The sequence below is a fragment of the Arvicanthis niloticus genome, chromosome 8 (assembly GCF_011762505.2).
Source record: "Arvicanthis niloticus isolate mArvNil1 chromosome 8, mArvNil1.pat.X, whole genome shotgun sequence".
Classification (NCBI taxonomy): Eukaryota; Metazoa; Chordata; class Mammalia; order Rodentia; family Muridae; genus Arvicanthis; species Arvicanthis niloticus.
The window spans coordinates 1,084,716-1,111,595 of record NC_047665.1 but is presented as its reverse complement, the minus strand read 5'-3'; the positions used below and the strand labels follow the sequence as shown (position 1 = coordinate 1,111,595).

The 26,880-nt window shown below is 41.6% G+C and overlaps 1 protein-coding gene across 3 annotated transcripts; it reads right to left on the bottom strand.

The window, feature by feature from the left end:
• On the bottom strand, positions 1–26,880 carry Slc35d2 (solute carrier family 35 member D2). Of its 3 annotated transcripts, XM_034511005.2 has the most exons (12): positions 26,714–26,879; positions 20,582–20,615; positions 18,838–18,924; positions 17,019–17,086; positions 13,954–14,025; positions 12,764–12,832; positions 9,856–9,958; positions 8,430–8,522; positions 6,189–6,256; positions 2,291–2,369; positions 1,302–1,384; positions 1–542 (listed from the first exon to the last, which is right to left on the bottom strand). In XM_034511005.2, the coding sequence occupies exons 1-12, from the start codon at positions 26,833–26,835 to the stop codon at positions 440–442; spliced, it is 981 nt and encodes a 326-aa protein (XP_034366896.1). In that variant the 5' UTR covers positions 26,836–26,879; the 3' UTR covers positions 1–439. The 3 variants fall into 3 exon arrangements, with proteins under 3 accessions (XP_034366896.1, XP_034366897.1, XP_076794968.1); XM_034511006.2 differs by lacking the exon at positions 1,302–1,384; XM_076938853.1 differs by lacking the exons at positions 9,856–9,958; positions 17,019–17,086 and having other exon boundaries at positions 26,714–26,880.

The following is a 26,880-nucleotide window of genomic DNA, read 5'->3' as shown; positions in this document are numbered from 1 at the left end:
TGGCATATATAGAAATGACTTTATTTCACTGTGATGACTTGGAAAAAAACACACCAACGTAGCATAAATCAAAACTGAACGACTCTGACATGTTTCAACAACAAAAAGTTTTCTCTCCTTTTCCTTGGCGGAGACCTTTAGAATTAAGGTCACTGTGCTGATAAGCAAAGTCACCCTTGAAACATCTTCCTCAGAACATAGTGAGGGCCCCATGGCTGAGTTTGAGCAAATTCACTTAGTTGGGAAGGTTCTGTACTGCGAGTTGTGGGTTCCTCATGGCTCATTATGCAGTGACGTGTGAGGTAGCTTTCTTTGTATTTCGAAGACATTCCTTTATGTGCTCTGACAAAACAGGTGACTGCCCCATGTGTGGGACCTCTGGGCTGCCCACTCCTGCTGGGTCTGCTCTTTCCAGACTAGGCCTGCAACTGTCTTCAGCCTAGCTCTTCAGATCCAGAGGGATGCTTTCTTCATCCACAGGTTGTTCAGGTTTCAACTGGCTGCTTAGTGTTAAAAAGGAGTATCTTAAACCACCCGCCATGCTGAGGAGAGAAGAGAAGAGAAGGGAGGGGGGAATCCCACGAGCACTGTTAACGTAATGTAATGTAATGTAATATAATTGCAGTCAGCTTGATTTGAACACAACTATTAAGATCTCTGGTTTTTGCTGGGCAGTGGTGGCGCATGCCTTTAATCCCAGCACTTGGGAGGTATAGGCAAGGCAGATTTCTGAGTTCGAGGCCAGACTGGTCTACAGAGTGAGTTCCAGGACAGCCAGGGCTACACAGAGAAACCCTGTCTCAGAAAAAAAAAAAAAAAAAAAAAAAAAAAAAAACTCTGTTTTTTGTTTTTTGTTTTTTTTTTTTTTTTTCTCACAGGTTGGTAGATTGGGAATTTTCTTCTCTGCAAATGTTTGGAGACAGGAAAAGAAAGTGAGTGCTCAATTTTTATTGAATAAAGTAATATTTAATGATTCTACAAATAACACCCATGCCTAGAACCCAAAAATGTGTTCAAAAGCATCTGAGTGTCAACAGCATTCTCAGGACCCAGCCTTTCAAAAGGCCACACAGGTAATGAGACCCACATGGAGGGAGATGTATGAACTGAGTTTGGACCTCATCCCTGAGAGCCTTATGACACACATCCCCAGAGACTTGCCTGGCACCCACGTGGCCCTGGTTCCATCCTGAGCATGGCAAACAGTAAGACTTTTTCTCCTTGCTTTTCTACTTCTTATATACCTAGTGATCATGTCAAATCTCTTATTTACTGTGAGTTCATTTAAAAGTCTCACTTACCAAATATTTAACCCTATAAAGTTTAAGAGGGAGAAAATGTAGTCTCCACCAACCAACATCCCAATGTAGGCAACCGATACATTCTGCAAAGAGAGGGGCTCATCACTGAAAAGTAAGGAACTTCAGGGGAAATGCAGACACGGGACACCTGAAGCTGGACGTGGGTTACTTTGCATAGAGGCTTGCACAGAATACCTAATGGCATATGGCTTAATAAATAAAGTCAACTAAAATGTAGTTACCGAAAACTGCACTGTTCATCCTCCCCATATTTCAGGCAAGAGGTGGGAGAGTACCGGCTGTAACTTGCTTGCTAGCTGCTCCCATCTTTATTCCATCACTGGCACAGGAAATTTTAACCCTATCACCCCCAACCTGAACAGGGCAGGCAGCTAAATTCTAAGTAGAACTCTGTGCAAGCTATTTGAGGAAGCCACTGGGTGGAGCCAGTAAGGTTTGCTTACTTGCTTTAGAAGAGCTTATGTCAAGAGGAAAAACAGTGTGGACTAGAATTCAGACCACTACCACTCCATGTTCAAGAGTTGTGACCTCAAATGCACATAGGCATACACAGACACCTTTGCACTGCTTTATCAGAGTAAAAGTACTAAAAACATTCCTTCAGATGGATTTTTCTTCTTAGTGGGCAGGCTCTCCCAGCAAAACAAATTCCAGACAATGAAGTGATCACAAATATTTGGATTACTTTTCTTTCCAGCTGTTACTTGTTTCTCCCAAACTATGCCCTCACCTGCCTCCGATTTTAAAGTAATAATCACTTTGGGGGTCGGGGGGTTGCGGGGGGAGGGGGGGAAAGAGGTTTAAGCAACCTCACTCTACATTAGATCAGCATCAGGGATCACACAGCGCCCCCTAGTGTCGCAATTCTCCACACTCACTACATCTCTGTCCACAGCAAAAAGCACTTTCAGCACACGGTTTCCATGTGGCTCCCACCCAGATGTTTAGCACAAGGCTCCATCACTTACCTTGATCGCTCCAACCACCGCCGTGGTCAGAGCTGAGTTGTAATAACTGCAAAGAGCTGTGGAGTACATCAGCAGAAACCTGAGGGCAGGAGACAGACAGCGTGAGCGGCAGCCTGCTCTGGATGTCATGAAGGTTCTAGAACCCGGATCTAGACATTCGTCACTAGGCTTTTTACAAGGGAGGAAAAGGTTCAGCTGTACATAAGCCAAGCCTCCTCCGTTTTTCATGGTGTGTCCACAAAGTGAGGGAAAGAAAAGGCTTTTATCAACAGATATTAACTCCCACATCTTCATATGTGTATGCAGTGTGATCTGGTCACATCCGGTTCCCGCTGCCCCGCTCTCCCTTCAGTTACTCCTTTTCTATTCTCCCGAGGCTTCTGTTTTGTTGGGGAGTCTTTTGTCTTTGTTTTTGGTAGCCTACTACATTTTTTGTTTTACTTTGAGGTCTGTTTGTTTTAAGATTTGTTTGCGGGTGGATCTCTCTATGTAACCTTGGCTGGCCTGGAACTCATGTGTAGACAAGACTGGCCTTGAATTCAGAGAGAAACACTTGCCTGTGCTCTCCAAGCGCTTGGATTAAAGACATTCAGGCACCACTATGCCTGCCAAGTGTCCTTGTTTTTATAGAAATGTTACTAGTTTTGTGAATGAGGAACTAGTATTTAGACGCTGAACTTGGGAACTTCGGGAAAAATCTGTTTCTAGGACCCCACATGGTGCTGTATGCCCATCATCATCTCAGTATTGGAGGCAGGAGGCTCAAGAGTTAAAGGGTAGCCTTGGCTGCATCAAGGCCAGCCTAGGTCACATGAGACCACCCATGCCCCAAATATATAATGTGTGCATCTGTGTTATAATTGTTATAATTTTAACAAACTCTGGCTGGAGAGATGGCTCAGCTGTTAAGAGCACTGACTGCTCTTCCAGAGGTCCTGAGTTCAATTCCCAGCAACCACATGGTGGCTTACAACTATCTGTAGTGAGATTTGATGCCCTCTTCTGGTGTGTCTGAAGACAGCAACAGTGTACTCACATACCTAAAATAAATAAATCTTAAAAAAAAAAAAAAAGAACTCAATTAATAATATTATCCAGGTATAAGTTTTTAAAACTTGACCCTAGTTCCTGTCACCAAGTGAGCTCTGCCTGATCTTGGTGATCTGAGGAGATGACCTACACTACCTAACAGGGAGGAGCTCAGAGTACCCAGCATACACCTGTGGAACCCAGGAAACCACAAACCAGGCTGCATCCTGTGGCTTCCAAACTTGAGCTCAGCCTTCCACAAGGACAAGCATGGATATTCTTTTTATTTCTGCTGAAAAATCCCAACCCCAGGTTCTAGTCAAGGCCACACTGAAAAACACTTTGGGCTGCCTGCAGATTCAGTAGGACCCCAAGATCTCAGTACTCTCTGCCAGGCGTATTGGCAGTCAGCTGTGCTAAGCTACAGGAGATGCTGGCTAACAAACTGGAGTTGCTGGGAATGAACCCCAGTCCTGTCTAACACAGGGTTTGGAGATAGAGAGGCTGCACTTCTCAATATGACCACGAGATGTCCTCAGAGAGGGAGAATAGAAAAATTATTTTTAAATGGGCCTCAGCCTGTAAAGTGTTTGCTAGGTAAGGATGAGGACTAGTGTTTAGATCTCGAGCACACATGTTTTAAAAAAAAAAAATGCCATGTTGGATGGTGCACACATGTAATCCCAGGACTAGGAGATGGAAAGATGACAGAGGGTCTTTGGGTTTGCTAGCTGTCCAGTCTAGCCAAATCAGAGAGCTTTTGGTTCAGTGGGTGACCGTTATGTCAAAAAGCAAGGTGGAGATAGGGGAGATACCTGATGGTGACCTATGGCCGTCACACACATGTACACACATGTGCATACTCTACACACATGGACACACACATGCTAGGTTATTTTGAAAGAAACATTTCTACATGCAGATAATTATTTATAAAAGACATCGGATAAGACTAAGACATTGATCTGAAAGAACCTTTGTGAATCCCTTACATAGTGTCTTAGGGTTATTGTTTCTGTGACGAAACACCTTGACCAAAGAAACTTGGGGAGGAAAGGTCTATTCAGCTTATACCTCCATGGCACTCACTTGTTCATCATGGAAGGATGTCAGGACAGGAACCCGAATAGGGCAAGAACCTGGAGGCAGGAGCTGATGCAGAAGCCATGGAGGGGTGCTGCTTACTGGCTTGATTCCCAGGCTGAGTTTACTCAGCCTGCTTTCTTATAGAACACTACCAGCCCAGGGATGGCCCCACCCACAATGGGCTGGGCCCTCCCCCATCAATCACTAATTAAGAAAATGCCCTATGGCCAGAGGTTATGGAAGCATTTTCTCAGTTGAGGTACCCTCCAATCAGATAACTTTAGCTTGTGTCGAGTTGACATAAACTATCCCACACATGGGAAATCTCATTTATTTATTTATTTACTTATTTTTGAGTTCCGTACAACACATGCCAGCACATACAGGAGTGTAGTATCCACCTTTAGACAATAAAAACCAATTTACACAACTGCTACTGAATGTAATGGTACCGTGGCAGTCAGTCTTGTCAACATGACTAAACTAAAGATCACCATGGAAAAATACCACTGGGTATTCCTGGGAGGGAGTTTCCAGAAATTTTTAGCTGAAGAGGGAAGACCTACCCAAATGGGAGCAGCACAATCCCATGGGCTTTGTTTCCAGACTGAATACAAAAGAAAGATGAGCTGGGTATCAGGATTCACCTCTCTCTGCTCTACTACTGATACAAAGTGTCAGCTGCCTCTCTCCCCCGCCACCTTCTGCCAAATCGACCATACTCTCAGTGAGCCAAAGTGAATCCTTAAGTTGCTTTGTCACAGCAAGGAAAAAAGTAACTAATAAGGGTACCATCCATTTCGTCTTTGATTCCGGGCTCATACCCACAGTCACAGAAACCAGAATCTCCTCCTTGGACGTATATCCACTCATCTTTCTCCCCCTTCTGACTTGGAGCTGGCCATAAAGAAACTCTCTAACTTATCTCATCTTGTAAATGATCGTAAGAGCCCTGTTTCTGAAAGGCAGAATCCAACATCTTGAGGAAAGTAAGCTACAGAGAGGGACCAGGAAGCATCTGAACAGGAAAGCTTTCCAGGCTTCCCCCATGCTGTCTACCAACATGAGAACACACTCTGTCCAATTGCATCTCCACACCGCAGTCCACTCATCAATCACGTCTACGTCATGACAACTGAACACTTGGTTTACAAGAAGGGAAACAAGAATGAACTTTCTGTTCACCGGGTGAGCGAGCAGTGCACTCCCTCCACCTCCACTGGTCACCCTCCCAAAATTCTGAATTATCTTCCTCTGGCTGCTCATCTGCATCCTTTATTAACAAGCCTCAGGGTATCTAGTGTTTGTCTGCAAGTTTTGCCAGATGCTCTAGCAAATGGCTTGGCCCTGAGGAAGGTGTCTCAAGAACCCAGTTTTAGCCAGTGCTTTGGAAGTCCTGGAGACACAGATGGTGCAGTGCTCACTGTGTTAAGAGCACCTGCTGCTCTTGCAGAGGACCTGGACTGGGTTCTCACCACCCACGTGATGACTTGTACCACCTCTAATTCCAGTTCCAGGGGACCCAGCACTCTCTCTGATCTCCATAAATAGCTGTGATACTGAAATGTTTGGACCCACAAGGATATAAAGTCTGTACTTTTAGCACAGACAAAGCCTGCAAATACAGAGCTGGTGGGTGTGTTGGGAGTGCAGGGGGGATGAATGCCCTGTCCAGAGAAATACAGGAAAGAGGATTCTGGCAGAAGAGATAGATGACAGACAAATTAGATCTGACTTGTCAAGAAATATTATCAACCAACTTCACTTATACACAGTTTCTTACCCCAAAAGACAGGATAGAAGAAACTGTATGATAAATAAGACATTCTTCCAGTGGCTGAATTCAGTGGCCTGTGGTGACAAAGAAAAAGATCCATCATCTGGTTAGTGATAGTTCAGTTTAAATCCAGTTGGCACAACCTTACCACCTTTTGTGCCATTAATGCATTAACAATAACTACACATTTCTATGAAAGAAATTATGAAAGATAACTATTTAAACAAGGGCTTATTATACTACTTTCCAAACCTTTATGTTTGAAAAAAATAGAAAGATTTTATTGTTACTTATTGAGTAGTTTTCTGATTCCCTATGTGCACTATGTCATGAGTACATCTGTGATGGTTTGTATATGCTTGGCCTAGGGAGTGGCACTATTTGGAGGTGTGGCCTTGTTGGAATAGGTGTGTCACTGTGTACATGGGCTTTAAGACCCTCATCCTAGCTGCCTGGAAGCCAGTATTCTGCTAGCAGCCTTCAGATGAAGATGTAGAACTCTCAGCTCCTCCTGCACCATGCCTGCCTGGATGCTGCTATGTTCCTACCTTGATGATAATGGACTGAACGTCTGAACCTGTGAGCCAGCCCCAATGAAATGTTGTCCTTATAAGAGTTGTCTTGGTCATGGTATCTGTTCACAGCAGTAAAACCCTAACTAAGACAACATCCTTAAACACACACACACACGAATTAAATGAACAAATAAACTGTAGTAAGTTAAGACCAAGAGTAGAAGTGTTTATATAAATGATAAATGAAAATTATTTACTCTTGACACCATAAACCAAGGAAGGGTTATTTAGTAATATTTATTAAAATATATAAGTTCTTCACCAGCCCACACTTTAATAAGTGCTAGTTTTCTATTTTTAAGAATGAATCTATACTGGTAACATTTGAAGAAACAGAATCTATAAAGTATGCTGGGTTATGAATCTTTGCACTTTGGAAGGGTTTTCAATTAGAAAAAAAATCAATATTTTAAAAACCCTCTCCCTCAGTTGCAACACAATACATGTATTTTGGCCCTACTGTAGGGAAGGTCAAATGGGTATCTCCCAAGGACCTAGGGTTTGTTCACAGAAGGGCTTTTATCTCTGACTTCATTTCCCAGAGGCAGAATCAAAGCACAGTTAATAATCCACTGATTATGTAAGTCCAAAGTCCTTTCCATCTCTCCCCGACGACTCATTCATTCTTCCAATGACAGAGAGAGAATATTTCACTCCGTGCCATCCATCAGCTCAAATTCTACACAGATGTACATGCACTCCCTTCTTTATCATACTTAGTTCATGATTTAAAACGGACTCAGTCATGGCCCCAAACAACCAGCTAAAAGACCTTGGAATAATTCAGTGAATGTTTCAAATAGTTATAGAGTGAAAACATATCACTTTTTCCTGTTGGGATCTCTCTCATTTTCATTATTAATTACAGTGTATATCTTACATCTCTGGTCACCTCTTGTCATACAATACTTTTAAAAAGTGTATTCTTTTTTATGTTTAGATTTTCTAGTGTGTGTGTGTGTGTCTGTGTATCTGTGTGTCTCTGTGTGTGGTGTAGGTATGTGGCTTAGACACAGCACACACATGACACTCAGAAGACAATTTGTCAGAGTCAGCTCTCTCCGTCTGTAATATGGGTCCTGGGGATGGAACTCTGGTCATCAAGCTTGGCAGCAGGTGCTATCTCTCCAGCCCAAATGAGTTGCATTTTAAACATTATAGCTTTTGTATTTTATCATTTTAGGGAAAAAATATATCTCCATCCCCCCTTCCCTTTGTGACACCAAGGATCAAACCCACAGGCCTGTGCAAGCTAGTTCTACCACTGAGTGACATCCCCAGCCCTGGATATTGCCCTTAGATCTTTAGATGTATTTTTCTAGTTATATTTTTTTTCTTAATAATAATTCTACAAAGCTTTCTGGTCTATCTGCAATTTCAGTGCCTGGCAATCACTCAATTCAGAGAGCTCTGCCCAAATCTCCAGAGTCTGAAAGTGGTCAGAGAGGGCAAACAGTGGGTGATCCGACACCACATCCCCATCAGGAGGCCAAATTCTCAGAGAGTATGAGAATTTAATAAATTTACCCCTCTGCTAACAAAGGAGCTAACTCTTGATTTACCCCAGAGTAAAAATTCAATGAAGTCAACGATGCATTAAACAAACTCATCCTACTACATCGTAGCTCAGCCTCACCTACCTTAACCATGTTCAAACACAGGCCATACTTACCTGCTGAAAGTCTCCAGTAGAGACACTAATAATGACAGTTGGGATGAGCATGAAGCAGGCATTGTAGAAAAGCACTCCGTATTTCCCCAGTTCCTGTGAGAATAAGAAGATTGCATTCAACTTTAGAGTTCTAAAGTATTCGTCTCTCCTGGGTCGAGTTGTCTATTTATGCATAATGAGAGTGTGTAAAAGGCTCGAGATGTACTGTAAGACTTTTGGCCCATGTCTGTTGTAAAATGGACCGTTGCACCGTGTTGTAACTTCAGAATAAATGTTTGTTCTACATCAACAAGCACATGTACAATGGCTGTAAACAGAGGGCTTGAGGCCCTACCCACCGCTAACACTCCACTCTTAGACACGTTATTCAAAGTAACAAATCTGAAATGAGATAATGGAAATTTAAAATGTTAACCAATTCTTTTAAAACAGCTGCTCCATCCATTAAAGAATAGCAGCCTACCGTGTTTGCTTTCACTAAAGTGGCCACCCACTTCTCCTAAAAAATAAAGGGGGGGGGTGACATATTGTATTTTCAGGAAGGCAATGAACCTGTTTTTGTAAAACTGTCACCATTCAAAGAAACAAATGGGCATACAGATATTAAAAATAGCTCACAGAAAAGCACCCATCAGTCAGGGAGAACTCCCTCACAAAGCACAAAGAGCCCAGAACAAAGACCCATATGCTGGCTCACCCCAGACAGCTTCCGGTCACAGCTGGGGCTGGGTGAGGGCTAGGGCAGCCCTAACAGCTTGCAATCTGAAGAGACGGTTACTACTGAAGGACATGACAAATGACCACCAGCCATCTCACTTCATGAGGAAACAGGTTTGGAGAAATGAAGTCGCAATGGCCTCTGAGTTACCGAAGCTTACAGCTGGAAACCCACAGCACAGACTAATGCTCTCAGAGTTAATATCATGACACTGTACCACCTTCTTCTGAATCTGTCACAGTCACTAATGATACTGCTTTAAAAAAATGAATTTGATTTCTGAAATGTATATAAATATACATATTTCCATACATATATATTCAAGAATACATATGTCCATATATATGTACATTTTGAAAAGCAAATACATATATGTGTATGTGTATATATATATATATATGTATATATACAAATATATGTATGTATATATATACACATACACACACACACATATATATGTATGTATATACATTCTGATTGTACATCTAAAATTATGACATCTCTTCCTCTCTAATTTTCAACCAAACTCTGGCAATACCAAGAATAACAAGGTCTTAGACAGACAAGATAATTAAGAAGAAATCAGTAGTTTCTAGATCACAGGGCGTGCATCAAGTTACATGCCAACTGAACATGCTCGTCATTTTTCATGTCATTCCATGAGCCAGATGGCACGGGCGTCAAGCTGCAGGAGGGAAGGTCCGGTACCTTCGGGTCCATTTTCTGTTTGGTATAAACTCCATTTGCTGCTGTGAAGATATCGTTTAAGAATACAAAAACGTAGCCTTCCAAGTTGAATGTGAGGTCAGAGCTAGCAGGGAGAACAGGAAGGGGAGGCGTTATAAAGACACTCTCAAGCTGGCCTCGGAGCATGCTTGCTGGTCTGTGGCCTGGTCAGATCTGTGTGCAGTGCTAGTATCGTCTTTTCTGAGGCAAATTATTCCCCTACCAGCAGTGAGTCATTAACTCCTCCAGTTCCTCCCAGATGAGAACAAGACAGCTGGTCAAGCGACCTTCGTTTAATTACACTTAGCTTAAGACCCGGGGACCTAAACTGTCTATCTTTAACTGCTAACCCTTTGTTTGTTAACTGATAGGTTGGCACAATAATTAGTGAGCTGTGGCTGTCCTGAGGGCACCGTTTGCCCACCCACCAGTAGCCCTGCTTATCATAAGCAGGGCCATCCCCAGGGGACAGCCTGGGAGTGACACCTCCATCTGGTGCCCAGACAGTTCCTCATCTGTCAAAGGGTGAAGCACACCCTATGTGCCTCTGCAAGCCTTCCAAGTCTCCTTCCAGAATTCTGAGCACCTCAGCAATTTCCCTCCTAAATAAATAGTATTAACATAAAAATGTCGAAGGGACATGACATGTGGATGAGGCAGACAACCATATCATGTGATGTGATTTGCCCACCCACACTTCCTGCTTAACCCATAATATAAATTGTCAGGAAACAAACCTTTCATACACCTTCTTAGGATGAATAACTGGTGAATTTAGTTAGCTAGCTAACTAGCTGGTTAGCTTGGTTGTTACTAAGACAGGATTTTACTACATTTGCCCAGGAGGGTCTGCAGCTCAGACAATACCCCTTTGTAGTGCATAATACCACAAGCAAGTTACATTGCTTCTTACTGGTTGGGGACTGCTAACTTCACAGACAAAAAGGAATTACGTTAGTATTTTTCATGCACAGTAATCCACAGAAAAATGAAACTCATTGTTTCCAAACAGTTGGATACAGAGATTTATGTAATATTTTAGCAAAGGTTTCAGTGCCAAAGACAAACTGGGACCTAGCAGGAAACACACGAGGAAACAGTTGCAGGGAAAGGTTATTTTAGAATTGAATTGCACAGACTCATCTGAGTGCCAACTGTCTGTTCCGCAGTAGATGTGGCAGCTCTGGTTAGTCCAGGAGAGGGCCACTTCCACACAGGGAGGCTAAACCTCAGGCACAAAGGGTAGAACCAAGCCTCCTTGTGTCTTTTGGCTCTCAATTATCTTTGAGTTCAGAACAACCCTGATACCAAAGCAGCATGTTTTGGTTAATCAGCCTACCTAATTTTCCTTCTTGTTCATAAATGCTGCCTGCAGGAATTGCTGGAGGGAACTGTAAGTCTAGATTTGTAAATTATTCCTTTGAGCAACAGAAGTATTAAATTCAACTTGTCAATAGTTTTTCTTTAGGGGCTGGACAGGTAGTTCTGGTGGTAAAGTGTTTTCACACAAACACAAGCACCTGAATTCAATCCTCAGAATATACATTAGAAACCCAGACCGGTGACATTTGATTGTAATCCTAGAGCTGAGAAAGGGAGACAGGTGGAACCCTGGGGCTCCATGGCCAGTCAGCCTAGCTGAACCAGCAAACTCTAAGTCTCAAGAAACAAATGGGCAAGTTGTTTGGACAAAAGGGTATATACTGTGTGACATACCATGACACACCGCAGCTTTCATGGCATGGTGGAGTTTTTTTTTTTTTTTTTTTTTTTTCTTTCCTTGGGGAAGGTTATAAGGATGGAGGGCAGAGATGAAAGGACTGGGAAATGGATGCATAATATGTAATTCACAAAAAAAATCAACTAAAAAATTAAAAAGAAAAAAATTTAAAGAAAACAATGGACAGCTCCTAAAGAATAATGTTGGCCTCTGGCCTCTGCAAACACAAGTGCATTTCCCCTGCCTTGCTTCTACATATTAGTAACAAAGGGAAGAAGTCTGAACTAGTGGTTGGCCTTGGCCTGTTCTGGAACATACCAGCATATGTAATGGCTGCACTCTACCAGTTATCAATAAAACAATAACTGGCCCTGCAGTGTTGATGCATGTCTTTAATACCAGGCGTTAGTTCAAGGCCAGCCTGGATCTGAATGAACCTGATGGACTTGAATAGACTTGAAGGAACAGAATGAGTTCCAGAACAGCCAGGGTTACACAGAAAAACCCTGTCTCGAAAGAAAACCAAAAACCAAACCAAAAAAAAAAAAAAAAAAATCCAACCAACCCAAAAAACCAACAAGTGGGCTTATAAACCTGTTGGCTTGTTTTAGGGGTGTGTGTGCACGTGCACATGTGTGTTGAGTGCTGTGGAATGAACACAGACCTGAGTGCATGCTAAATACACATTGTATCACTGAACTATACCCCAAGCCCTAATCTGCTATTTTAAACCAAATGCCTAAGAACACCTCAAATAGAACTTTTAAACTAAGGCCACTCAATGACAAAAGTAAACTGGTCACTGCCTTTTGTTGAGGGTAGTTATGTTAACACCCTGTGATGCTTACAACAAAACACTGTCATCTACAGAATTTATACTCAAGACCCACACAATTGAATTTTTTAAAAAAATCACCAAAAAATGTCTTGTAATATTTTAAGCTGTGTTGGGTCACTTTTGACAACTACCCAGTTTACTGCCCATGGCTTTTTTTTTTTTTTTTTTTTTTTTTTTGATGCTCACAGGAACACAAGGGGATCCCACCAACTCAACAGATTTGTCTCCTAGCTTCTCAATCAATCTAGCTGCGAAGATGGAGGAAGAAAATCCATAGGACAGGGTTGCCTATTGTCAAAGACACAGAGAAGCCACTGAGAGTCAAGTCTCACCCAGCTGCTATGAAAGCCCCAAGAACGATGGCCAAGACGCTGAGGATGATGTTCAATGAATACTGTTTCCTGTAGTCAAGAAAAAAGAAAGGGAACAGGTGGAAAGAAAAAAATATTATTATGTTAATTAAAAAAAAACAACAACCCTGAAAACAGGCATCAGTGGCTCCATAGCTAAAGTCCAACATCTAAGATGCTCATGTGGAGAGAGAGGCTCTGGAAATGGAAATCAGGCCAAACTTCTTAAGCTGTTTCCTTAATCTAGTTATAAAGTGATTTTTCTCCTCCCCTGGAAAGATGGTGGGACAAAATACAGAAGAGGATCCCATGCACAGTCGAAGGACGAAGACATTGTACCTTTAATTAAAAGTCTTTATGGCAAAATCAAAATTTGCATTAGGACAAGTGTATATCAACATGTATGAGATTTAATTTATTCTGATATCATGCCATGGCACATCAGAACTGTGTCCCCTGTTCTTCTGCCTGCCTCCCCTGCCTGTGGGCAGCTCTTTGTCACTACTCACTCCATTCGGCTCAGCACACAGAGTCGTATCTGTTTAAGAATGGTCGTTATTTCTTTTATAATCTTCTACTACAATGCCATTTGTCTGCTATAAAATAAACATTTAAATAACCCTCATTAAGATACTAGGGGGATCGTGGAAACAGTTGACTTTTCTTTAAATGAACAAATAATTTTTTTGTCAGTTGCTGCAAGTAGCAACTCGAATCAATTACTCAAAAAGAGGACCCCATGGTGAGAATCTGTGGGATAAAAAATAACAGAGAGAGACTGGAGAGGTGACTCCATAGATAAAGTCTTGTTCAGCAAGTGCCAAGCATGAAGATCTGAGGTCAAATCCCCAAAACTCAAGTGAAAATCTAGGCCACAGCACAAGTCCAAGAGGCAGACACAGGTAGATCCAGGGGGTTTGCTGGCCAGCCAATCTAGCCAATCAGTGAGCTCCAGGTTCAATCAGAGACCCTGTCTCCAACAACAGTGGAGAGCAGTAGAGAAAAATATAGGATATCAACCCATGTCTTCTACATGCATATACATGGTCTCACATACCCACATGCAACATACACACACACACACACAAACATGCCCAACCATACAAACCACAGTACTTGGGAAACAATGAAGAAATGAAAACAAACAAGCAAACAAACAAAACAAAACTTACCCAAGTATGATGGCCTCCAGGAGTAAAGTAAGTGGGATCGTAAATTTCCTGAGCACAGTAAACATCGGCAAGCTGTCAGAAAAGATTCAACCCTAACATCAGACACACAGTGTCAGTTGCTATTTTTGTTCTTAAACACAGTAAACATTTTTAATTAAGGTCATTTTCCAAATTAAATATAATGAGTTAACATTCATTGTAATATCTCCCACTAACAAATCACATTAAGTCATAAAACAAGGATTAAATAACTTTTTCCCAAACTGATTTGTGGTGGCTTGCACAGGTATGCCCCCACTCCCATAGATTCATTCATGTGTTTGAATTCCTGGGACTAGTAGGGATGGGGTCTGGCTGGCATAGGTGTGGCCTTGCTGGAGGAAGTGTGTCACTCTGGGGCTAAACTCTGAGGTCTCATGTGCTCAAACTATGCCCAGTGTAGTTCACAGTCACTTCTGTTGCCTGTGGATAAAAATGTAGAACTCTCAGCTCCTTCTCCAGCACCATGTCTGACTGGACACTGCCATGTTTCCTGCTACGATGATAATGGACTGAACCTCTGAATTGTAAGCCAGCCCCAATTAAATGTTCTCCTTTATAAGAGTTGTTGTGGTCTTGGTGTCTGTTCACAACAACGACAACCCTAACTAAGCCTCTGATTCAACACAAAAATCTATCAGATCTCAACTGGCTTTCTCTTTGCAGAAACTGGCAAATTGATTCAAAAAAATAATAGAGAAATTCAAGGGACCAAGAAAGCCAAAACCATGCTGAAGAATAATAAAGTCAAGGGCCTGGAGAAAGGGTTCAGTGGTTAGGAGCACTTGCTGTTCTTCCAGATGAACCAACTGCAGCTCCTGCATGCACATGGAAGCTCACAACCACCTCTAACTCTATCTAATTCCAGGGGATCTGACATCATTTTCTGACCTTCTTGGGTACTTGAACTCACATGCACATACCCATGTACATACGCACACATATACACATAATTAAAAATAAAGTAAATCAGTTGGGGGTTTAGCTCAATGGTAGAGCACTTGTCTAACAAGGCCCTGGGTTTGGTCCTCAGCTCTGGGGGAAAAAAACAAACCATTTTGAAATATATTTTTAAAAATAACAAAGTTAGGGTATTAGGGAGACAGCTTGGTTGGTAAAGCTGCTAAGCCCAGATACTGAGTGTAATCCCATGACACAAATGGTGGAATGAGAGAACTGATTCTGGGTATTTTGTGTTTGTTTTTTTTTTTTTAAGATTTATTTCTTAGGTATATGAATCTTCTATCTGCATGTACACCTGCATGCCAGTAGACGGTATCAGATCCTAGTATAGAAGGTTGTGAGCCACCATGAGGTTGCTGGAAATTGTACTCAGAACCTCTGGAAGAGTAGACAATGCTCTTAACCTCTGGGCCATCTCTGCAGACCAAAGGACTCATGCACACGGGCAGACAGACACACACACACACATGTATAAGTACAGACAGACACATGCGAGCATGTGCGTGCACACAAATATTTTTTTCAAAAATTCATTACACTTTAAATTTACTACAAAGCTACAGAAACCCAGGACTATCTATTACTGATTTAATAATAGACATGTAATTAATGGAATAAAAATAAAGGACAGAAAACAAAGGCTTGCAATTACAGTTTTTCTTTTACCTTGTTTCCTTTTGTTTTATGTGCTGCATACCCTTCACTATAATTTATTACAGGAACATCGTTCTCCCTAGTAGGACTTTGAATGACTCTTTTTTACTGTTCAACAGTAATTCTTTTTTTTTTTTTTTTTTTTTTTTTTTTTTTTTTGGTTTTTTGAGACAAGGTTTCTCTATATAGCCTTGGCTGTCCTGGAACTCACTCTGTAGACCAGGCTGTCCTCGAACTTAGAAATCCGCCTGCCTCTGCCTCCCAAGTGCTGGGATTAAAGGCATGCGCCACCACTGCCTGGCTCAACAGTAATTTTTTCTTTTTTCTCACTAGCCAATCAGCCTCACCAACAAGGTGAGCTTCCAATTCAGTGAGAGACCCTGCCTCAAGAGAATAAGATAGGGAGTTTCAGAGGAAACCCAACATCCCCTCTGGCCTACCTCATGGGCAACACACCACACACAAAATCACATGTATTCAACACATTAGGAGTGGCAGAGACAGAGGAGGAGGGAGGGAGGAAGGGAGGGAGGAGAGAAGCTGAGAAATTGCAATTACTGGTAACTAAACTAAGGGAATTACTGTTTAAGTGATTCGGACTTTCTGTTTAAGACGATGAAAAAGTTTCCGAAATTAAGATTGGTGATAGCTACGCTGTACATATACTCTTTTGGAGATGGGGGCCTCTCCAAGGCTACCCTTGAACTCATTATGTAGCAAAGCCTGGCCTTGAATTCTCAGCAATCCTCCTGCTTCAGACTCCCAAACGCTAGGATTGCATGTGGGTGTGAATGTTCTTAATGCACTGAATTGTACACTTGAAACAGATACAGTGATCAATTTTATATTATATATACTTTACTTAAATACGTAAGTCTTTTAAATTTTTAGTGCTTCAAAGTACATTTGTTAAGAAAATAAAAAAACAGTGGCTGGAAGTTGGCTCAATAGGCAGAGTATCTGTCACAAAATCATGAGATACTAAGCTTGGTTCTCTAACACCCAAATTAAGAGCCAGGTACCTTGGGAAGAGGGAACCTTAAGTGAGGAATCACCGCCATCACAATGGCCCGTGGGCATGTCTGTGCAGCATTTTCTAGATTGATAATTGGAGTAGGACCCAGACCAGTGTGGTCAGTGCTATACCCAGGAAGAAAAGTAGCTGATCAAACCAGAGGAAGCGTGCCAGTAAGCAGTATAACCAGTATAACTGGCTCCTCTTCAGGCCTTGCCTTCCCTCAAGAACTGATAACCTGAAAACTAAAATGGACCCTTTCCTGCCCAAGCTGTTTGGGGGCCATGGTGTTTATCACAGCAACATCAAGCAAATTAGGACAACACCCAAGCAAAACCTTGGAAAACCAAACTTGGGTGTGTGAACCACTGGAGGTGGTCCCCTTGAACTGTACCTTAATTTACTTGTGCTTGATAAACCACTTATGTGGTTTCCAACGTAGAGAAGAGGCAGAGGGAACAGCTTCAATAAAAGGAAAAAGATTCAGTTAGAACTTCATTCTCATATTCTCCCTGTGTATGTATGTCGTGTGTGTACGGTGTGTGAGTGTGTTCTGAGGCGGCAAGAGACAGATGGGTGACCATCTCTCTCCTGCACAAACCAGCCCCCTAACTAAAACAGTTTTTCTCGTGTTCCCCAGGGAAGGAGAGCCTTAAGCCAGCACTGCCAAGACCCTTTTATCACCATGAGTGACTATAAAAAGGTTACTGTTTTGAGCCACTGCATTATACAGCAAAAAGTAAATGGAACACCCACCCAAAGCCCACAGACCCCTGCTTCATGATGAAATACTTAAGTCTGTACACTGAGACCAAAGATGTCATGTCTATCAACATGCACCCATAGCAAAGAAGGTAAGACAAGATAATTAGGATGCTGGCAAGCAATTTTGGTTGGATCACTTGAACTTGTATTTTTAAAAAGCAAGGCTAATAAAGTACCATCAATGCTCCTTACTTTAAATCCACACTGTTGAACTTAAGTTCCCAAAGAAGGGAGTGGAGACAGGGAAGATGTTGGAAGAGAAAGGCAGAAGAAGCTGTCCCTGTGTTGAAGATTCCAGAAGGCTAAATAGGGGAAACTTCAAGGTTATGGAGAATTAAAACATTGCAGACAAAAGAAATTATCTTGGGCTGTTTTTAGTCTCTTTGAAAGTTATCCACTCCCAGCCTTGTATCTGACCTAGCATCCTAAAATTATCAAAAAAAATATATGTATACATATATATGTATATACATATATATACATATGTATATATATATACATATGTATATGTATGTATGTGTATATATATATATATATATATTATATATATGCCATTCAAGGGCCTCACTCTTAAGAAATACCAATTAAACCTGTTAATCCAAAGACTACCATCAGCTATTTTATCTGCTACTATCTGATTAAAAAAAAAAAAGTTTCCACTCCATATTCCTAGGAGGAAGTCAGATCTTTTAATGCTGCATCCATGTATATTTCTGCATATATCCAATATATCAGATTGTATATTCTATTCTTTACTCATAGCTTATATCAGTTTAAACTAAAATGAAATCTGAAAGCATACACAGTAAACTAGGAACCAGGGCAAATCTGACCCGTGCCTTGTTTATATAAATAAAGTTTTATTGTAACAGAACTGCACTGACTCATTTACATATCTCCCAGGCTGCGTTTATGGTACAGTAACACAGAGAGCCTGGCTCTGAAAACTCAGAGTATTTGGGTTGTTACACACATGTATTCACTTTTTCCTCCATCTTCTACTTCAGTGCAGGTATGCTGAGGTAGGGCTTACACAGGTGCAAGGTATCCAAACTCAGGCCTCACACTTGCTCACTGACCCAAACCCAACCCAGTCATATTTCTTTTATCTTCACTGCATTACATAAATAGTTATTTATAAAATATTTATTTAAGAACTTTCTCTTCCAGCACTGAAGAGGCTGAAGCAGAAGGATTTTTAATTCAAAGCCAACCTAATATACATAATGAGGGCCAATCTCAAAGCTGGAAGAAAAAAAAAAACAAAAACAAAAAAACAACAGTTTTCTACTGAGTGTAACCAGGAAGTGTAATCCAAAGGAGCAGGCCCCTGCTTGCAGGTCAGTTTTTAAATCCTATTCAGCTTTTGTTTTTAATGTCTTTGTTTGCTTACTTTTTTTGTTTGTTGTGTTTTGTTTTATTTTATTTATTAGTGTTTCAACACATACCTTTCCAGGAATTTTCTTGTCAAAATCAGGGAAGTGGATTATTTTATTTAGCTTGGACACATACAGTATCATTATGGTGGTGGCCATCTAAAAGGAGAAAAAAAAACTTAGCAAAACATCATCTGGAAAGACACAGTACAAAGTACCCTGACTGAACCAGAAGCAAATGTTTACCGAAAGTTAATCTAAAAACTCCACTTTCCAGGCTGGAGGGAGGAATTTCGTGGAAATTAAAATTCACACCGCTGGATGGGGCCCATCAGAACAGGCAAGATGTATAATTAATTACCTTAGGGGTTTTAGAAATGCTGGTGATGAAAAGGAAGGGTGCCTCAGATAGTAGCCACACTTCCCACAAACTGAGTGTGGTCTGTCAGCTTCTCCTCTTAAAGGCCAGGGAGGAAGGAAACAAGTTTCACAAAGGAAACACTCCCAGGCAGGAATGGTGACACACACTTTCAATCCAAGGAGAGGCAGGTGGATCTCTGTGAGTTTGAGGCTAGTTTGGTGGATATAGTGAGTTCCAGGATAACAAGGGGCCACATAGAGAGACCCAGTCTCAAAGGGGGTGGGAAGGTACAGACTCCACACACATGCACTTATCTAAAGATATGAAAACAGATAGGGACTTTTTGAAACAGGAAGGGGAGAGGGAGGGTTGGAGGTGAAATGATTAAAGTGTATTATACATACTAAAAACATAAAACTCGTTGTTTTGTACAATTAATACAGGCTAATAAAAATGCCCTAGGGAAAGTCAAAGGGCATTTTTCTGAGAAGAACAGCATTAAGATTTTTCTTCTCAGGGCCTGGAGATGGTTCAGCAGTCAAGAACAGCTACAGCCCTTCTGAATGACCTGAGTTTAGGTCACTTGTGGTAGAAAACTCCCTGGAACAGTAGCTCCAGGAAATCTTATAACTTCTTCTGGCCTTTGGGTATTTGCACTCACACCTATAAACTCACACATAAACACACACAAACATAGGCAATTAAAAATAAAATAAGTCTTAGCCATGTGTAGTGGCTTTAATCCCAACACTCTGGGGGCAGAGGCAAGCTGATCTCTAAGATTTCAAAGACAGCCAGGTCTACATAGTGTATTCCAGACCAGCCAGAGTTAAGGTGTAAGACCTTGTCTTGAAAAACAAAAATAAATAAAAATAAAATACATCTTTAGAAAGATTTTTCTTTTCAATTTAGCCAGCACAACCAGATTGTTTCATCTAAACCCTATTAGTTGTGAGCCTGAGAACTGGCTAAGCAGTTAAAAGCAAGCAGAGAACTCAAACCTGGTTCATTACCCATGTGGTGTAGCTAAAAAAAATCACACATAGTCAGTTATAAGGAATCTAATTCCCTCTTCTGGACTCCATTGGGTGACTGAGTTCACATGGACATTGTAAAATCATGACAATAAGTCTTGACAATCTCATAATTATAGAACATAATTAGGTAAGTCAAAAATACCCTGTCCATCTTACTATTTTTGAAATAAAGTCTTCATCTCCTGTGCAAATTTTAGAACTTATTCAATTATCCTCACATGAGAATGCAAAAGTTTAAGAACTGCTTCAATACAGTTACCTTAAACTTCGGTTCTCATTTACCTGTGAGCGGCACTGGTGTGCCACAGCATGCGTGTGTAGGTTGAGACAATTTGTGCCAACCACATCCTTAAACAAAAGCACCTAAAACAGCTTATATACCAAAGGCTAGTTAGGGCTTTAGTATTTTTCAACTCACCTGTCCAATTCCAAGAACAATTGGTGAGGGAAAACTGAAAGAAATATAGAACAACAAATCAGTTTAGCAACATTTAAAAACCCGAAGAAAATAAGTAAAACAAGAACTGTGACAGAAATCAGACAACAGAAATTTCCATTTTTTTTTCTTTTGTCCATTTCCTTTTCATTAAAAAAACAAAACAAAACAACAACAAAAAAACCTGATGGTTGCAAAACTTGGCTGTTTTCCTTTGTTCTGTGAAGGTAAAAATATGAGAAAAAAGCAGAGTAACACAATAAAGTTAATAAAAATAAAAAATGTAAAATGCCATATACAAGAAGACCTCTTGCAGTAGTTTGAATAAGATTGGCTCCCATAAGCAAATTTACTCAAATGCTCAGTCACCAGGGAGTGGTACTACTTAAAGGAATTAGAAGCATTAGGACCTGTGGCCTTGATGGAAGAAATGTGTGTCACTGAGGTTTCGAAAGCCCGCACCAGCCTTGTCTGTCTCTCTCTGCCTATGAATCAGGATGTAGAACTCTCAGCTACTTTTCTAGCACCATGTCTGCCTGAATGCTGCCTTGTTCCCCACTATGATAATAATGGATGAGACCTCTGAAACGGTAAGCCAGCCCCAATTGCTGTCGTCATGGTGTCTCTTCACAACAATGGAACACTAAGACACCTCTACATAGGAAACTGTAAACTGAAATTAAAAATTAAAGAAGGATAAACTCTGTTGGTGAAAGCAGGCCCATTGTCTAAGTTAACTGCAAGGTTAGGCAAAAAGGTCCCAACTTCAAGGGCAGTCTGAGCAAGTTAGTGATACCCTGTCTCCAAACAGCCATGGCTCAGCGGTTAACAGCCCTTACTGCTCTTCCAGGGGATTTGAGTTCAGTTGCTGGGACCCACGTGGGCAGTCACCAATAACTCCATTCCTACAGTCACAGCACTCATGTACACAGACATATATACATATTTAAAATAAGAAAAAACAAATCTTTAGAAGAGGTAGGCAGGCAGAAACACAGGCTACCCTTAAGAAGTTAAGTAACATGCCCTCCCATTTCTTTCTGGATTAAAGAGCACTTAGCAATAAATGCACAAAGAAGCAATGCTTATAAGAAGCACTTTTGCAAAAAATGTAATTCAACCTATGTATCATCTGTCTCCATCTACATTCATATCTGTGTATTCATCCCTCCACCCAAATCTGAAACTACTCTAATAATTACGGTATTTTCAAAGTGGTTTTTCGTCTAAGGGTTCTCTTTTGCTTACATTCTTTTCAATGATATTGACAGAATGCCTTTCCAAAAAGCCAAAATGATAAAAGCAGACATTTAAGGACAATGCTCCCAGTTGCCTGTCGATGGATCATTCTTTGTTCATTTCACGAGGGCAGGGGAGTGTTGTTTCAGAGAAGTGCTTTTTTTGTTGCTGAAACAGCTTCCCTGTGTTATCTAAGCTACCCTTGAACCCTCAGACTTGAGAAAATATTGAGAACAAGAGGTAAGTGCCACCTGTTCGCCAATTTGAGAACTGAATTCTGTGGGAGCAGAGGTAATGAAGGGCATGCACCTAAGAGTGTGACTGAGCTGGTGAGATTACTCTGTGGGTGAGGCACCTGCTGTACAAATGTGAAGACCTGAGTCTGAATTGCCTGCACTAAAAGATCACACACAAACACACACACACACAAATACACACACACACACACAGGTCTCTGGTGAATAACAAAGCAAATATGCATAGCAAGTTCTGAGCAAATATTTGTTAACCTGAATAAAACTAGTTTGATTTTTTTTTTTTTTCTGATATAGGTTTTCTGTGTAGCCCTACCTGTCCTGGAGCTCACTCTGTAGACGAGGCTAGCCTTGAACTCAGCGATCCACCTGCATCTGTCTAAGTTCTGGGATTAAAGGTGTGAGCCACTGTGGTTGACCTTTATTTATTTATTTATTTATTTATTATTTCTTTATTAAGACTAAGGCACCCTATATAGTTCATGAGGCCCTCAAACTTAGCAATCTGCCTGCCTCACTTCCTGAGTATTGATATTACAGGTGTGCCCAACTTTTATATTCAATGCTTTTAAAATAAAATGTCATTAGTAAATGTTCATGTCATAGAGAATATTCATGGGCAGTCCACATGTATAGCACTTACAATAACAACTGTGGCCACTCGGTCACAGACTCCCAGAACACAAATTCCAAGGTGATCTTGCTTTTCTTCTAGCCCTTGAGAGTCTCTAAGTACACATGCTCACAGAATCTCTCGACTGCTGGGTAAATCTAGTATTACAATTGTCCCGGCCTCTCCAGGTGCCAAGCCACAGATGTTTGTTATAAACCCTTCAGGTCTTCAGAACTAATGATACCACCTGAGAAACTCCTACACATTACCAAGCTCAGTGGCTAGCACAAGTTACAGTCTGGGCCCCCTCTGAACTACAGCTTCTATGTGCTGACCCTGTGGAAATACTTTCCAGATTTTTCCTCAGTGATGCTGGTGACTTCTCAATCATAGCTGATTCTTCAGCCCCAGCTGAAGCACTGATCGACCCAGCAAAGCAAAGGTTTTACACTACGGGGTTGTGGTCTCTTGTTATCCACAGCTGATTCTTCAGTTCTAGCTGACCAAGAGAAAAACAGATTCTTAATTAAAATTAAAAAACAAATCACATAAGAAGCCGATAGAATCTTTGCTTCTCTCTGAAACTTGACAAGCTAGACATCTATGGCCTGCATGATTCTCAATATTTCTGTCTCCCAAGCTTCCACAGAACAGTCACAGAGTTGTGAGCACTCGATGGCTTTTCTAATCCAAAGTTCAAATGTTACCACTATCCTCCACAGAACACATGGCCAAACATGGTCAGGACTATGACCCGATACCAATTCCTGTCTTAGTTAAGATTTTCATTGCTGTGATAAACCACCATGGCCAAAAACAATTTGGGGAAGAGCGGTTTGTTTCACTTACTCTTCCAGGTAACAATTTATCACTGAGGGAAATCAGGGCAGGAAGTAAAGCAGAAGCCTTGGAGGACACTGCTTACTGGCCTACTTTGCCTGTTTTGTCATACACCCTAGGACCACCTGCCCAGGAATGGCACCTTCCATTTTTCTCTTCTCGAATAACTCTTCTAACTTGTGTCAAGTTGACAATAAACTAGCCAGGGCAAGCGTGAACTTAAATTAACAGAAAAGCTAAGACCACACACAAGGCTTGTACCCCAACCAGAAATAACCTGCTCAAACTGGAACTGAAGAAGGCCCCTGAGCTCCATCCATGCCCACAATCTTGTCAGAGAACTGTCAAAAACTTCTTCCTTCCAGCCTCTAGCACACATTCTTGCTCAAACAGCTATTGCTGGGCTCAAGTTGCTATGATTCATGGTAACTAAATCACCCCCAACTAAATCATCTCAACAATGTGTGTCTCAAGAATCTTGAAATGAGAGTGCTCTTTCAACAGAGCTGGAATGTATAACATTACACTACAGAAATGAAGGGGGGGTAAGGAATTTGTATTTATAAGGAGTATAAATCCTTTAACTTTCCTGAAGTAAAAACTTCACTCATAATAATCTTCCTCCTCCCTCCTGTCATTGCTAGATAGATATGAAACTCCAGATTTATATGTTAGGTGACCACTTTACCACGGGACTACATACACCCCTAGTCTGGATCTCAAAGCTTTAAAGATGAAAGGGCCAGTGTATTTGATAACCACTGTCTTTGGAGCAGTGGCCATCGCTCACTGGCTCCTGCTGAAAGAAAGAGAATGTATTTCTAGAGGCATTGATGTCTCAGCCAGTCAGCAGCCCATGAGCTCTACAGCCTTTGGCTGACAGAGCCACAAGTTTCTCCCAAACATGCCCATGACAACCTTATGTTTATATTGTAGATTTTGACTTTTTAAGATTGATTTTATTGTATGTGTTTAGGCATTTTGCCTGCATATGTGTATGTGTACCATGTGCGTGCCTGGTATCTAAGAAGACCAGAATAGATTACTGGATTCCCTAGAACTGGAGTTATGGATGGTTGTGAGCCAACTTACAGGTGCTGGGAACCAAACTGAGTCCTTTGCAAGAGCAGTCAATGCTTTTAACTGCAGAGCTTTCTCTGGTCCCTTTACATTTTCTTTATTTTGCTTTGAAACAAGGTCTCTTATGGCTCAAGATGGCCTTGAACTTGACAGATCTTGCTGCTTCTACGTCCCAAGGGACAGGTGTCCGCTATTGTGTAGTGCTAGGGATTGAATCCAGTCTTTTTGCAGGCCAGGCAAGCATCACCAACAACCTCACCCCCACCCTGACATTTTCTTTTTTCCTTTATGATCTTACCCTATATGTATTAACTGGCTTAAGTACCTATTAACTTAATTTAACATACGGTTTGTGGGTTTTTAAAATAAATATTTATTTTTATTCATATGTTTGTGAGAGGGTGTTAGATCCCCCAGAGTTGAAGTGATAGGTTGCTGTGAGCCAACCTATGTGAATACTAGGCTGGGAAGATGGTTTGGTGGGTAAAGGAGCCTGCTGCCAGGCCTAACAAACTGAGTTCCATCCCTGGGACCCACACAGTGGAAGGAGAAAACTGACTCCTGAAAATTGTCCTCTGACCTACACACATGGGCACACACACACACACACACACACACACGTTTTCAATGGTACTAGTTTATTGCTGGTACACTAGGATGTGAGATTAAGGAGTTTTAACTGTTCTGTTCCCTTGAGAGCATGGCTGTCACATCCTGGGCACATAGTATCACTGAATGAATGAAGGCTGTCCCTGCCCTCCTTGTATAGTTCTACTGGGGTCTCCTTGGTACTTGGTCACTCCCTTCTGGTCACCTAGCCATGCCGACTTTCTAAGGCCAAGTTCTTGCTGCTCTCTTCTACCTGGTGTTCTGGCACCAACCTCTGACCCTCTTCTCTCAGGTGACATCTGAAATGCTTTATCAGTTCTTGAACCTGTTTGTTTACTCCCTACTATTGAAGCAGAATTTCCATCAAAGATGTTCCACATGGTCCATACCATTTTTTTTCTAGCACCCACCATGGGCTCAGCATAGTAGGTACTCAATAGTATCTGTCCACTTACAACCTGTGGACCTGATGTAGGTCTGAGTTTTCCCAAATGTAAGACAAAAAGGCAGACCTGTGGAGTCTACAAAGAGCCCTGGGTTGTGGCAGCCCAGGTCAGTATCATGCTTGTAGTCAGTAAGGTTCTGCATCTAAGTAAAAGTGCTGAGTATGGACCAGTGCCCGGGGGCAGAGCGATCGGCCCTGGGGCCAGATTTAAACCACACTTCTCTCTGGATTCTATCACACAGTAGAATTAAACAGGATATATTATAGTCTTTACAAATAAGTTCAAAGAAGCACAGAGTTGCTGGTGCACTCCACTCTGATACAAAAACAAAAACAAACAAAACAAACAAACAAACCAAACCCACTTATCTTGTAAACTTCAAATTATTTGTTCTGGTTCTCCAGAAATATGATGGTTATTTGAGAATGGATGATTAACCTGTATAAACAGATCACAAGTCCAGGTGTAATCGGTGGAACATACATTTTTGTTTTGTTTTGTTTGTTTTGCTTGGAGCTGGAGATGTAGCTCAGTAAGAGTGAAAAGTCTTGGGTTGCTTCCCCAGCACTGTATAAAACAGGTGTGGTGTTACATACACACAGGAGGTGGAGACGGGAAAACGATTAGGTAGTCCAGATGTTAGCCTAGGGTGCATGAGACCCTGTCTCAAAAACACCACAAAGATTAAAAGGTAATAATTTGCTCAAAATACACTTGTGTTTATGATGTTGCAACCTGTAATAAACAGCACTAGAGAGGCTCAATCATGAGGGTTTGAGTTCGAGGCCAGTGTGAGCTAACCTGATGAATGCCTGTCTCAAAAAAAAAAAAAAAAAAAAGTAGCCCTTAAAGTCACTTTTTTCTCAGTTGGTGTACTTATTCGAGGCTTGCAAAAGTGGCTTTCCAAGTTCAACCGGTGTGTGCTATGCTCTTGAAGGCAAGTAGACTTTGTTGGGTAGTGACTTGGTAAAAAGCAAAGCACACTCGGCTTTCCATGCCCCGGCCACCCTGCATCCCGCATAACCAGCCTCACCCATATGTGGTCAGCAGCGCCTTGTTGACCAACACGATGAGAAAGGAGCATGTTCCGTAGAAGAGCGCGGACAGCAGCCTGGCCAGGCGAGAGGGCAGCCGTGCAGCGTCGGGCTCCTCCATCTCTGCCCTCCGCCACCCGGCCCTAACCCAGCCCCCGGTCCCGCC

What these genes read in the sequence shown, in the direction of transcription:
- Slc35d2 (XM_034511005.2), bottom strand. Translation starts at nt 26,835, where the DNA reads ATGGAGGAGCCCGACGCTGCACGGCTGCCCTCTCGCCTGGCCAGGCTG. An exon ending in ACAAGAAAATTCCTGGAAAG is followed by an intron (nt 17,087 to 18,837) that starts GTATGTGTTGAA and finishes CTTTTATTGAAG; the next exon opens with CTGTTCCCTCTGCCTCTTCT. An exon ending in CTTCTATCCTGTCTTTTGGG is followed by an intron (nt 2,370 to 6,188) that starts GTAAGAAACTGT and finishes TCCTGCCCTCAG; the next exon opens with GTTTCTGCTGATGTACTCCA.